The following is a 12,243-nucleotide window of genomic DNA, read 5'->3' on the forward strand; positions in this document are numbered from 1 at the left end:
ATGAGAGTCAGAACATCTGCTATGCCCGTGGATGGATGTACCCATTTGTCTTAATTTAAAATGAATCCCACTCACTGTGTATTGAGTGTTTACCCCAGAACATGAACATGAAACAAATATTATTACCAAATTAAGAGAGTGTTGGATGGAAAGGATGTACCTGTATTTTGGTTAGAAAGCATTCAGACAGAAATCTTTCCAGGACTTGTGTTTCTAATACCAGAAACATTTCCAGTTTAGTGTCACCATGGTACAAGACTTAGTTTTTAATTAGAGGTGTCCCTGGTCAGTGTTTTGAAAGGACGTGACCATACATTCTATTTGTGTTGCGATAGGAATGGAGTTATACAGGTGTGATTCATTTTTTTTGTGTGTGTGTGTGATCACTGGATACAAAATAAAAAGTTTGAACAGTCCTTCATTAAGGACTTTTTTATAGTTGATGCTGTCCTGTGTTTCCACTGTTTCCCATCCTCTACCTGAATGGGAAGTCAGTAAATAATTGAAGTAAGGTTAATTGTGGAAGAGCAATCCAGACATTATCCAGAGAGGGATTTTCTGTTGATTGGAGGAATCTGGCAAAGTTTAAGTGAGCAGTGTCACATCTTAAATGGCAGAAAATACTCTGATAGATCAGGGATGTTTCAGGTCTGCAAAATGTTTTTATGATCATTCAGGAGAGGTGGAGTATGTCCACATAATTTGAAAGTGGCATATTTTCTCTGAATAACTTCACTAAAACAGATGGCTTTTTATGAGATGTGTTGTATCTTGCTTCCACCAAAATATTGACTTAACAGTCATTACTATTGGCAGCCATTGCTTCAGTCAAACAGATTAAAAGAATTTAAAAATCATATAAGCCTATTACTAAGGGATAATCTTGGAGGTTTCCAGATTAGAGGATTGGTTTTCTTTAAACTGAATTGAAAATGGAAATAAACATATAGCATTCAGAATTAGTAGTGTAAATTGTATAACTAATTCTTTACGTGCTGTGTACCAGATATCTCCCAGGATCACTTTATACACGTGGTGATTGAAATATCAAGGTTTAAAAAAAATTACCACTACTTACAAGGCTATCTTCTGAAAAGAGTCGCAAACTGTATGAAATTCAGTTCCAGGAAAATGCTTAAATCCCTCCAGCATAAAAATATTAAGAATTCTGTTGTATCTAACTTTACTGTCAAAAAGCATTTGTATAGACAGCCATTGATGCAGCAATATAGTATTTGACACAGCTTTCCCTTTACCATCCTCACCATTAAAACTGTCAGGAACTTTCAAGGACAAACGGCTGTGAGAAACACCTTCAAAAAGCTAACAGAAGTGCTGTGGATTACACTAAATTAATTAATTACATCTTCAAAAGCAATCTCAGCATTTTTCAGAGGAAGTTAACTAACTTTAAATAATCTTTGAGAATTGGAAAAGGAATCATTATTTCTACCTTAGATGTAAAGGAAGAAAAACAGCAGCAGAATTACTTGCTGTAACTGTTGAGTCCTATTGTTTGAAATATTTATAATTATAAAGCATTGGAAGCTGTAAGAGCCAGCAAAGACATGTACTCAGAAATTTTTTCCTGGATTCAGTTGCCTAAAGCTGTGCACTTTGGATAGAATTTGACCTGAAACTCCAAATTTACATAGGTGTCAAAAGGAAAGAAAAGTAAGTCTGTCAATTAAGGTATGTGACAGAAAATAAAAGGTAATTTTACTTAGAATATTGAATTATTTATATAAAAAAATTAAAAGTAAATGTAGCCTCTTGAATTTTCCTTTTTAAAATTTTCTCCCAACCACCCCCCCCCCACTTCTCCCTCGCACGCAATCCTTTGGAATAAACCTTCTGGAAATGTCTGAAAAATGGAGCCTCAAGTCACAGCTGCTGAGGGTGAAGCATGAATGTTAAGAGGTTCAACCATCTGTGCAAGGGCCTGACTTTGCACCTTCTGCTGGCATGATCTTGCATTCCTGTATGGCTGCCACAGAAAAGCTTGTGAGGATCCTGTGTGTAACTGGTACAGATGAGCTGTTGCTTTCATGCTGCAAAATGTGTGACAGTCGCTGCTGATCTATGGAGTAAGCATTTTGCTCATCACCAGTTTTTGAGTCCTTAGCACTGAGACCTTTGGGGGTTTGTAGGGGTGCGTATTGCCTTTCGATGTGCAAGTTGTTCATTTCTGTTGTCACTCCACTGACACACTCTGCTGTGTCAGCAGAACCACTATTGTATTTATGTAGGTTCCTTGTAAGTCCCTCTTTCAAGCAGACCAAAGTGTATTATAAAACTCTGTGAGATTGTATTCAGTTGGCAGAGCTGCTGGCTCTGGCTTTCTAATGGATTCTACTACCTGACAAAACATGGGAAAACATTTCACATGGAAAACCCTGATAGGAGCTATGGTCTGTGATTACAGCCCCAGTTGTCAGACTGAAAATAGTTCATGCCTCAAACATTGATATAAAGTTTTGCTCATTATAAAGAACCTACAACAGAAGAAGCATCCCTGAAGAGTGGGAATTTGAACTGAAAGTCAAACTGTTGATTAGATAAAGGGAAACACATTGTTCAGTCACCTCAGGCTGAGGGAAAGGTGTGCATCCACAAACGGCCAAAGCCACCTGCTGCAACTATCCCCAGTTGAGTTTGGGGTGGAGGGAGAGCACAGCTCACAGAAGCCAGGTTTACACAGACTCCCTCCAACCGAGAGGGGAGGAGGAGGTTTTGGGTGCATGGTGTAACCTCTGGTGAGAGGCAATAAACACCCATCCTCCATTACACAAACTGGCCCAGCTGTGGAACCCCCAACCCCACAGGGCACATCCACGGGACTTTCACATGAGAGGCTTGGCCCCACAGGGCTGCACGTGGTGCAACAGACCCAGAGTCTGCTGTGAGAGACTGACCCCCCCTCCAGGGGGCCATGGCCGTACATGCCCACCCAGCCTGAGCACAGAAACCCATCGGACTCTGTGCCTTCTGAGGGGACCTTCACCAGATGGAGAGGATCAACGGGACATCTTGGGGTCCACAGAGTGGTGATCTTTTCCTTATTCTGTCCCTGTTACTCTTTCTGTTCCCCCCACCTATTTTCTATTTCTTTCTTTCTCTCTCTCTCTCTCTCATATTTACCATCAAATAAAACCCTTACTATTGTCACTGGCATATGGTCTCGTTTGCACCTTAATTCAGGCAGAGGCATTTCTAAGAACCTTAAAACTGGATCATAACACCAGTGGAGTAGAAACTTCAGAAAGGAAGCACTGGAACATTATTTTTTGCTTAATCTACCTGTTTGGGATTCAACAACGGTTGTCTCCATCCACCTCCACAGAGACATAGCAAATGTGCATTTCTCCTGCTCCTAGTTGCATCTCTCACTCACTGGCACTGAAATGTGCCTGTTCTGTCGACGTTTGTATATGTTGTCCAGAATGTGTTGAAACGGGGTAATTTCTCCTATAGTAGAAGAATGCAACAGTTGGAGGCACTGGGGATTGCCAACTCCCTGTGCTGTTTAGGGTAGCATATGTGTTTTATATTTCTGGTGAAGGTTTTGAACAGCTCATGGCACTAGGGCACTTCAGAGATGACATCCTGGAGCCTGCCTGGAAGCCTGCTGTGGTGTGTCTGGGCTGGCTGTAGGTTCATAATATATGGAATTAGTTTTAGAAGTCAAATCTGTCTAACAGAAATTAAGATACTTTATACGTGTCATATTTACATCTCTTGTATATACAGCTGTGTGAAACTTCAGAACTGTTATTGTTAAGGAATCCAGAGTCTTGTTTATTACTTTGGAGATAGAAGAAAAATAGATTTATCTTTGGCCTTTTTCAGTGCAGTTCAGTTGTGTTCAAAGCTGTCATGGCCCAGTATATCACAGAGTGCTGCATTACGTAGGATTTCTGTGGTGTGATCCTTAGTGGTGTCACACTAGTTTGTCAGCACTGTAGACAGTTCAGTTCACTGACAGTACTTCTTTTAGGTGCAGTTGATACTGTATTTCAGAGCATGGCTAGTGCATCAGTTATGGGCCAAAAGATCCTGGCCTTCACCCTGGGTTTTTTACTGAGATCTGTGTCTGTCTCTTGGACCTCATGTTTTAAGGAGTTAACCAAAACACAAAGACCCTACTTTTAGGCTTCTAAAGTTAGGCTGTGTTGGGCTCCTGTTCAAAGAATATCTCATCTCTCTGGCCTATCTCACTCATAGTCTCTTTCAAACAAGACCTAGAAGGGAGATGTGTTTCAGTGGTCTGTTGTTGCTTGCTTCTTCTCATGCTATGTTTAAACATCAATACTGACTTTGAAGATGCTGTTAAGTCATGAATTGCCACTCCAGTCAAACAACACATACACAAAAAAAGGTTATGTGATATTTCCTTCATTTTATCATAGCCTTTTTCTCTTTCAGAAATTGGCTACCTTCAGGGTAATTGTTTTGAAGTTATTAGCACTAACAGCATCTGGAGGGACATTGAGACATCAACATAGTTTTAGGAACTTCTCTTATCCAGTTTGGGACTTTACTGCCCATTTTAATTTTTTCCCTCACGTTTCATCTGAATGCCTTTATGTAAAATTTTGCCAGTGCTCAAAATATTACTATTGATGTATTTAACAGAAAAGCAAATGCAGAAGTTCTGAGTAGTAGTTTAATGCCTTTACTGGATATCTGTGCAAGAAAGAAATTCACAATTCTTCATGAAAATAACAATTTGAAAAGTAATACATTGAAAAGCAGAAAGAGAAATGTTTAAATCTCAGTGGCAATTATATAATGAAATGTGTGTGTGTGTGCTTGTGCAGTTGAAACAGCACACATTCATCAGAACCATGGTTTTGAATCTTTTCTTATCTAGGATACAATTTGTATGATTCATTAATGACTGAATTTGCCTGGAAGAGAGTAATCATAAACGTACTCTGATGCTTTAATACGTACAACAGTATGCATTTAATAAATACTGTAGCTAGTTGTGGGTGACCATAAATTCCCCCAACTGTGTATAGCTTACAGTATCCTTTGTCAGTAACAGCCAAGACAGTACTTACCTCATCAGTTTACAAGAGTCCTTCCTGCTTAGGGACAAATAAGATTTAAAAATAGTTATTCATGTCACTGGTGGTTTTCAAGTATAAAACAAGCAGGTTTCAGTTTTCCTAATTAATTGAGTCCCAAGGGGAATACCATGGGTGCATTTTTCATCAGCCAAAAAATTCTTACTTTTATAGGGGAAGAGCACTTCATTTGTATGAATATTAAAACATGTTGCCTGGATTTTGAAGTCTAATAAGAGTCAATGTTTGAATCTCTTGATTATTGAATTAAATTCTCTCAGCAATCTGTTGTCCTTATGTAGAGAGTTGTTTAAGTCAAATGGTAATCAAAATCCATTGTCTTGTAAATTACTACTGTCTAAAGCAATCACCAAACTGACTGACCCTCATTTACTTCAGTAAAGTGGATCATAGAAGTAAAAAGACAGGAATGAATGAAAGAAAATTTTGTCCATCCCCTCTCAGCCAGCCTCAGCTGATACAGATCATACACTAAAGCTACAATTGTGGAAGAACTACAGGATAAAGTTAGCTTGTCCAGCAGATGCTGGGTGGGCTGAAGTTCCCCATCAGGACAAGAGCCTGTGAGCACAATGCCTCCTGCAAAAAGACTTTGTCAATAGGCTCCCCTTGATCAGGGGCCTGTAGCAGACCCCAGTCACAAGGTTCCCTTGGTTGCCTCAGTCTCTGATTCCTGCCCACAGTCTTTCGAGCTGCTCATGGTTGTTCTTCAGAGACAACTCTCCACATTCAATCCAGCTCTAGATGCAGAGGGCAACCCCTCTGCTTCTCCTTCCTCCTGTGTCTATTCTGAACACTCTTTAGCCTTCAATAATCATGCTCTGGTCATAGGATTTGTCACACTGAGCTTCAGGACTGGCAACAAGGTTGCAGCTTTCTAGCAGCACAGTGACTTCCAACTCCTCCAGTTTTTGCCCATGCTGTGTGCACTGGTGTAAAGGCACCTCAGCTGAGCTCTCGGTTGTGTTGCCTTCCTAGAGGAACACCTATTAATTCCATTGGAACATTTGCTTGGTGTTTCCCTGTTGGTTTCTGTTACCTCAGGAGTCCCTGGCTCATCTCCCTAAGACTGCAAGTGTGCTTCACTGCAGCTAGCACATTTCAGAGTCAGCAACAGAGGATCCTCACTAGCACCTCGTCCCTCTAATCTTTGCCTATCACCCCACAGCTTGCCAGGGACAAGCCTGATACTGACAGCCTGCAGCAGTGAAGCCAACTTACGGTTCTTGGGGAGAACATTAGGTTAAGAAGCATGGAGAAAAGCATGAACAAGATTATGGAAGAGGGAAAATTTAGCCCAGGTATTAAGAAGACATTCTCTACTGTGAGGGCATTAAGATACAGAAACAGGTTGCCCTGAGAAGTTGTGGATGAGCCAGCCCTGTCTCTGTTCAAGGTCGGACTAAATCAGGCCTTGAGCAACCTGGTCTAATGGGAGGTGTCTCTTCCTGTCGCAGAGAGGATTGAGCCTAAATGATCTTTAAGATCCCTTCCAACCTTTCCATTTTATGATTTTATGAGTCTGTGAAGGGGTAAGGGCAGAGTAAGGGCTTGAGATGTGGCCTACAGACCAAAGAGTTGAAATAATATGTATCAATTCATATTGATAGATATGACTGATAGATAGAAGAAATATTGGCATGTAAAAGGAAGAGAGGTATATGACAACCATCAACTAACAAAGGAAGCAATGTGAAGTAAGATAAGAAAAAGGGGGGCTAATGTTCCCTGTATAAAAGTGAGCTTTTCAAATGGCATTGATGATTAGGAGTGGAAGTCAGGTTGGACTAAGTGGACAAGGGTAATGTGAAATCAAAGGTGAAAATAGTTTTGTTTATAACACCTCACAATTTGAGGATACCTGTAATAATTATTTGCCTGTCCTGTATTGCCAAATATGTCAGTTGCTTGGGAAAGAGAGCTGTTACTTGGCACAAAAACTGTAAAGTAGCAAAACAGAAACTAAGGTGCAGTTATAGTTGCAGGATGTAGTGAATCATGAAACTCATGAAGGAATTAAACTCATAAATTTTAGATACCCATTATTAAATAAAATCTAACATGCTGGTAAATGAGTTCTAAAAAACTAATTCATAAGTTTTTTATGTTGTTTCCTGGGAAACAGGGCTTACAGGACTGTGCTGTCCACTTTGGTTATCAGTCATTTACTCTACAAGTAACTTTTGATAGCCAGCTTGAAATCACTTTGAAAGGAGTGGAAGGTCAATAATACCTTCAAGTAGGCTTTAAAATCTGTAGCTGGGTGGAGGAGAGACCAAGTTAGTATGCCTGAGATAAGCAGAACATTGACATTATATATTCATTTTGGCAGCAGCCTGGTCGACAATCCACGCATCCTTCCCAGCTGCTGTCACAGCATTGCCCTCTCTTGCTCTGCATCCTGGATAACATGGGAAGACAGTTAGAACCCAGGGTGTGGGAGGAGGGCTGGGGAGAGGTGATGCAGGACCTGAACAGTGAACCAGGCTCCATTATTTCCTGTTTCTAATGGTATATTTTTTACAATCTCATTTTCTGACTGCTTTTACCTGTGGATTCCTGAAAGGCATTGGTTTTATTTCATCTACAACATTAAACAAGGGATTGAAAGAGTTCTGTTCCTTTTTAACATTGGATAGATTTGAGAGCTGAACATACGCTTTTATCTTTAATGAAACTATATGCTATTAGAATTTTTTTTGTTTGAATGTTTCCAGAGTGTAATTAGCAATACATGAGCATTGCTGTACAACAGAGTCTTACTTCTGTTTGCTATTTGCAGATTTATTGTTTATATGCTATAAATGTGTTCTGCATGCTTTTGATGCATACGGTCTGTGAGCATAATTTTAACCTTCTTTGTTGTCTCTTATTTTCTTAAAATATACTTATTTTCTTAAAATATTCTTATAGGAGTATAAGAGATCCATCAACATACAATGTAAAATCACAGCTCTTTAATAAATCAGCGGGATTTTAAAAATCAGTACTAATATTTATTAAATATAATTATAATACATTTTCTATAATATATTACTATGACATATTTTTATTATAAGGGTATGTTTAATAAGAATATTTATTAAATATGAATAAATTCACCAGTGGGATTTTTCAGTGGCGTTGATACCCATATCTCAAGTACCCTAAGTGGCAGCATTACAAAATACAAAATACCTATTTACTTCTCTTAGTAGAAGCTCAGGCTTTAAATTTCAAAGTCCCCTATTATCTAGTCCTCAGAAATTCCAACTAGAAAACAGCAACTCTTGCCAAACCATAAAAGATAAGGAAATTTTGTGAAAGATCCTACTTTAGTTAAATCTCAGCTGCTAGCATTAATAATTGCACAAAAACATTTCATTGCTTCACTGTCTGTCAAAAAATCATGTAAGGAAATAGAGCTTAAACAAGAACAACAATATTCATGTTTTAGTATGATCTTTGAGAGAGGTTACATTGGAAAACTGCTCTGGATTGCCTTGTTTGCTTGCTCGCCAAAGGCAAATTAGCAAGTATACTCAATGTTATGCTCTGAAAATATAGAACTGTAAAATTTGTCCTTAATTTAAATTATCTTTAATTTATTAAAAGAAATAAAAATGAATGGCAACTTTACTGAAAAATATGCTATTTTTTAAGCATTTTTTACACCTTGAGTTGAAGCAGTTGTACCCTTTGGAACATGGGTGCTGTCAAGGCAGAACTATCCAGGTGTTGCAAACTTGTTTCTAGTAGATACTTTGGTAGACACTTTCAAAACTGTAATTTCTATTTTATTTTTAGAGGAGTCATTGTTTTGTTTGGAAGGGCATATATTTCCAGTATATGAAAGTCTCATTTTAATTCATATATCCTCAAAGCACAGGTAGGTGCATGCATTACATTATCCCTTCATATCATTTTAATTGTTCAGAAACCTATTTTTATCTCATCATTCACATTTCATATTTATAGACTCTTTGGTGTATATGTTGATGAATGATTTCAATTACACAGCTTTTCAAAGCTATATGTGTACAATTTATGAATTCTCTTTAATAGGAGGAGTTTACTTTGTATCTCTGTTTGCCTGCAGATTTGATTCTGTACTTAAGACTTGTGTGTTTTTTGTAGATTTCTTTTGATATTTGTTTTGGGATTACATGCAGAAGTGAGCTGGTTAAGGGCAAAGTTTTATTAAAGCTGGATTGTTATGACTGTGCACAGGAGTCTCATGTTGGGTGGATGATAACCAAGCTGATCCAACTCTTCAGCTGGAAGAGGCTGGTAAATAGGCATTGCATCAACTGCTGATCAGGCTGATCAGGCAAGAACTGTAAATGCAAAGTTGCCTAATTAATGGGTTTTACAGCAGAATATTTCAGTCCACCTTTCTGTCCACCTAACTAGCCCAAAATTTGGTGAGTGACAATTTTACAAGAGACAGTGTTGACAACCATGGTAAAGGCGAGGTAAATATTTCCCCTAAATAAAATCATACTGACTGCTCCTGGAACACCTTCCTGCGTTTTGTGTGTTTGGAAAAGTTTTCCAGCAGGATTCATCCAATGCAAACTTGTAAATGGCGGGCAAGTATATTTATTCATATATATGTGTGTGTATGTATATGTATGTGTCTGTGTGGGTATACACATGGGAGTTGGCTGGAGGTATAATCTAGATTGTTAATAGGATGGAGTGATCTGTTTTGAGTGGTTAAGAAATCATAGTTATTGTTAGGCATACAAATTAGGGTCAGAATATCCTTTTGTCAGTTAAAAATACTCATTTACAAAGAGTTACTGAATTTAATGTTACAGGGGTATGCATTTATATAAAAGTACAAGTTATAGTAATTGTATTTAATGTGTCTTACTTCTTTTTCCTTTGAAAGAACTCAAATATATCTATATACAGAAAAGTCCTGTGTACTTTTTAGAGCAGTATGCTTCATTACATAATAACTATTTGTTTCAATTTCAGGGAACAAAGACAACAGTTTTAATTTTTTTTTTTTATTAGAAGAAACTGTGGCAAAAAATTTCTAACATAATTCTCATGTAAGTTTACATCACTCCTCTTGTGGTTCAGGTGAAATGCATTATTAAAGAACAATATGAAAGTGAATTGTTTGAATTTGAAAATACAGTGTGTCTTCTAGCAGTTAGCATTTAATCAAGTTTTTTCCTGATAACTACATTCAAAGAACACCCTAATACAGCTCCCAGCTTACATGTTTGAATTTCAAAGAATTTGTTCATTCATTTGGCTAGCTGTGAAATACAGATCTGTATGTGCAGTGTAGTCACCAATTTCTGTCAGCAGATGGGCATGATGACATCTAATGCTGAAAAGCAGTATCCTGGGGAGTTCACACTTTTTGCAGGAGTTTGTTCACATGACAGTTTCCTGTAGTGTTAATCTTTTGAGGATGAATGTCAGTTTCTCGTAGATCTCATATGTCTGTAATCAATAGAATTTTAAACTCTGAAATTTTGAATTTTATGTTTTTCTTTAACATTTTTATATGTAACTCCCATTTCTACTTAAGGTAATTGTTTGGGATAAAAAAGATTGAGATGCATTTTGAAAGATTAAATTTACTGTTATTTCTCTTTAGTTTCAGGCACTGCATTCTGTATCACAAACGCTGGGTTTGCTGGGAAGGAACAACATACTAAGAAATTCTTTAATATCGCTTCTCCTATTGGAAGTCCGTCAGTTTGCTGAGCAGTTGTTGCAGGCTCACCAGGTGCTGTCATCTTTTCTTTTTGAGAAAGACCAAAGAGTGGTGGTGGGGAGTGTTTTGGCTGTATTTATTTGTTTCTTCAGATGTAAAAAAAGTATCATTCTATAGAATGTAGATTTACAGACCCAGATAATGCTAGGAACTACCTTAAACAGCAGATTCAAAACAAGAGGCATAAAGTAAGAGAAAATTCCATATGGAAAGGTAAAATTATCAGACTGTATAAGAAATTGACTGTATAGGTTTTTAGATCATACTATACAATTTGCAAAATACTTGAAATAATGAGTTAGAACACTTAGGGCAATGTAAAAATTACTGACTTTGCAGGCAATACGACTTTGGTATTCAGCTGAACACACAATCAGCTTCAATATTCTCTCTCTAGCTCATGCAAAACTGGAAAGTCAGCTGCTATATTTCAGAATCAGATTTAATGTTTCACATTATTATTATTTAAGTTTATTAATTTTCATGATGCAAAACTTATCCATCACATAATATTGTATTTAGTTTGTTACGATAAGTAGGAGGTAAAAATCAGAATAGAACTGTTGGTAAAATTTATTCTTAAGTTAAATTTTTTTCCAGTAAACTATAGAGGAGAGAGAGAGAGAGAGAGAGAGTGGAAGTTTTTTAACATTTGAAAAAGAGATGTATGAAATAACTAGGGGTTTCATAGGTTTTTCATGTATTCATATGTGTTGGTATGTATTTTATGCAAAGTGTTCAGCTTCACTTAGGATTGCAACTTGAATTTGCACTCTCCTGAGAACTGTTTATTTGGTGGAAAATAAATTTATTGATACATATTGAAAACATTCACCATAGATATATTTTGCAGTGGTCTAATCTAACAAAAGACTTAAGTGTTGCTCAAGCAGTCTTAACTTTATTTTTTTTCTTTCTAGGATATGATACAGTAGTAAGTTTGGACTGTTGGAGAGGGAATATGTAATCTCCAACACAAATTTCTAGTATGTTTGAATCATATTCTGGAAATGCCAGTTTTGAAAGAATTAGACAATGAGCTGTGTCTTGTTTTAGGTCACTGTTAGCATGCAAGACTTGTTGATGGCAACCAAAAGTCAACAGACTTCTAACAATTGTAGGGATAGGGAAGTGTATAATTAAAAACAATAATTTTTTTTTTAAGTTTGAAACAGGTGTTCATTTTTAACATTATTAAATCTCACCTGTTTAACAGAATTACTCATCTTTCCTTTCAGAGTTTTGCCAGTGGCAACACAGAACCTTTCAGTGCTCCACAATGGTGTCAAGCTCATACTGAACATTGCACTTTGTTGAGCTAGTTACTATGGAACTGCTTACCTTTGCCAGACTGTAATTATTTTTATTGCTCATATTTGGCAAAGCCTCGGGAGCTGGGCATCTGTCAATCTGTAGCAAACACTTTGT

General features: G+C 37.4%; 1 protein-coding gene across 1 annotated transcript in view; it reads left to right on the forward strand.

Annotated features, from left to right (window-relative positions):
- The window catches only part of MEI4 (meiotic double-stranded break formation protein 4), a 76,757-nt gene that overhangs the window by 23,834 nt on the left and 40,680 nt on the right, over positions 1-12,243 (forward strand). Inside the window, exon 5 of the mRNA XM_008640208.2 lies at positions 10,696-10,827. Coding sequence (XP_008638430.2) covers positions 10,696-10,827 — 132 coding nt within the window. The remainder of the gene's footprint in view (positions 1-10,695; positions 10,828-12,243) is intronic.

Source organism: Corvus brachyrhynchos, unplaced genomic scaffold (genome assembly GCF_000691975.1).
Source record: "Corvus brachyrhynchos isolate BGI_N302 unplaced genomic scaffold, ASM69197v1 scaffold87, whole genome shotgun sequence".
Lineage (NCBI taxonomy): Eukaryota > Metazoa > Chordata > Aves > Passeriformes > Corvidae > Corvus > Corvus brachyrhynchos.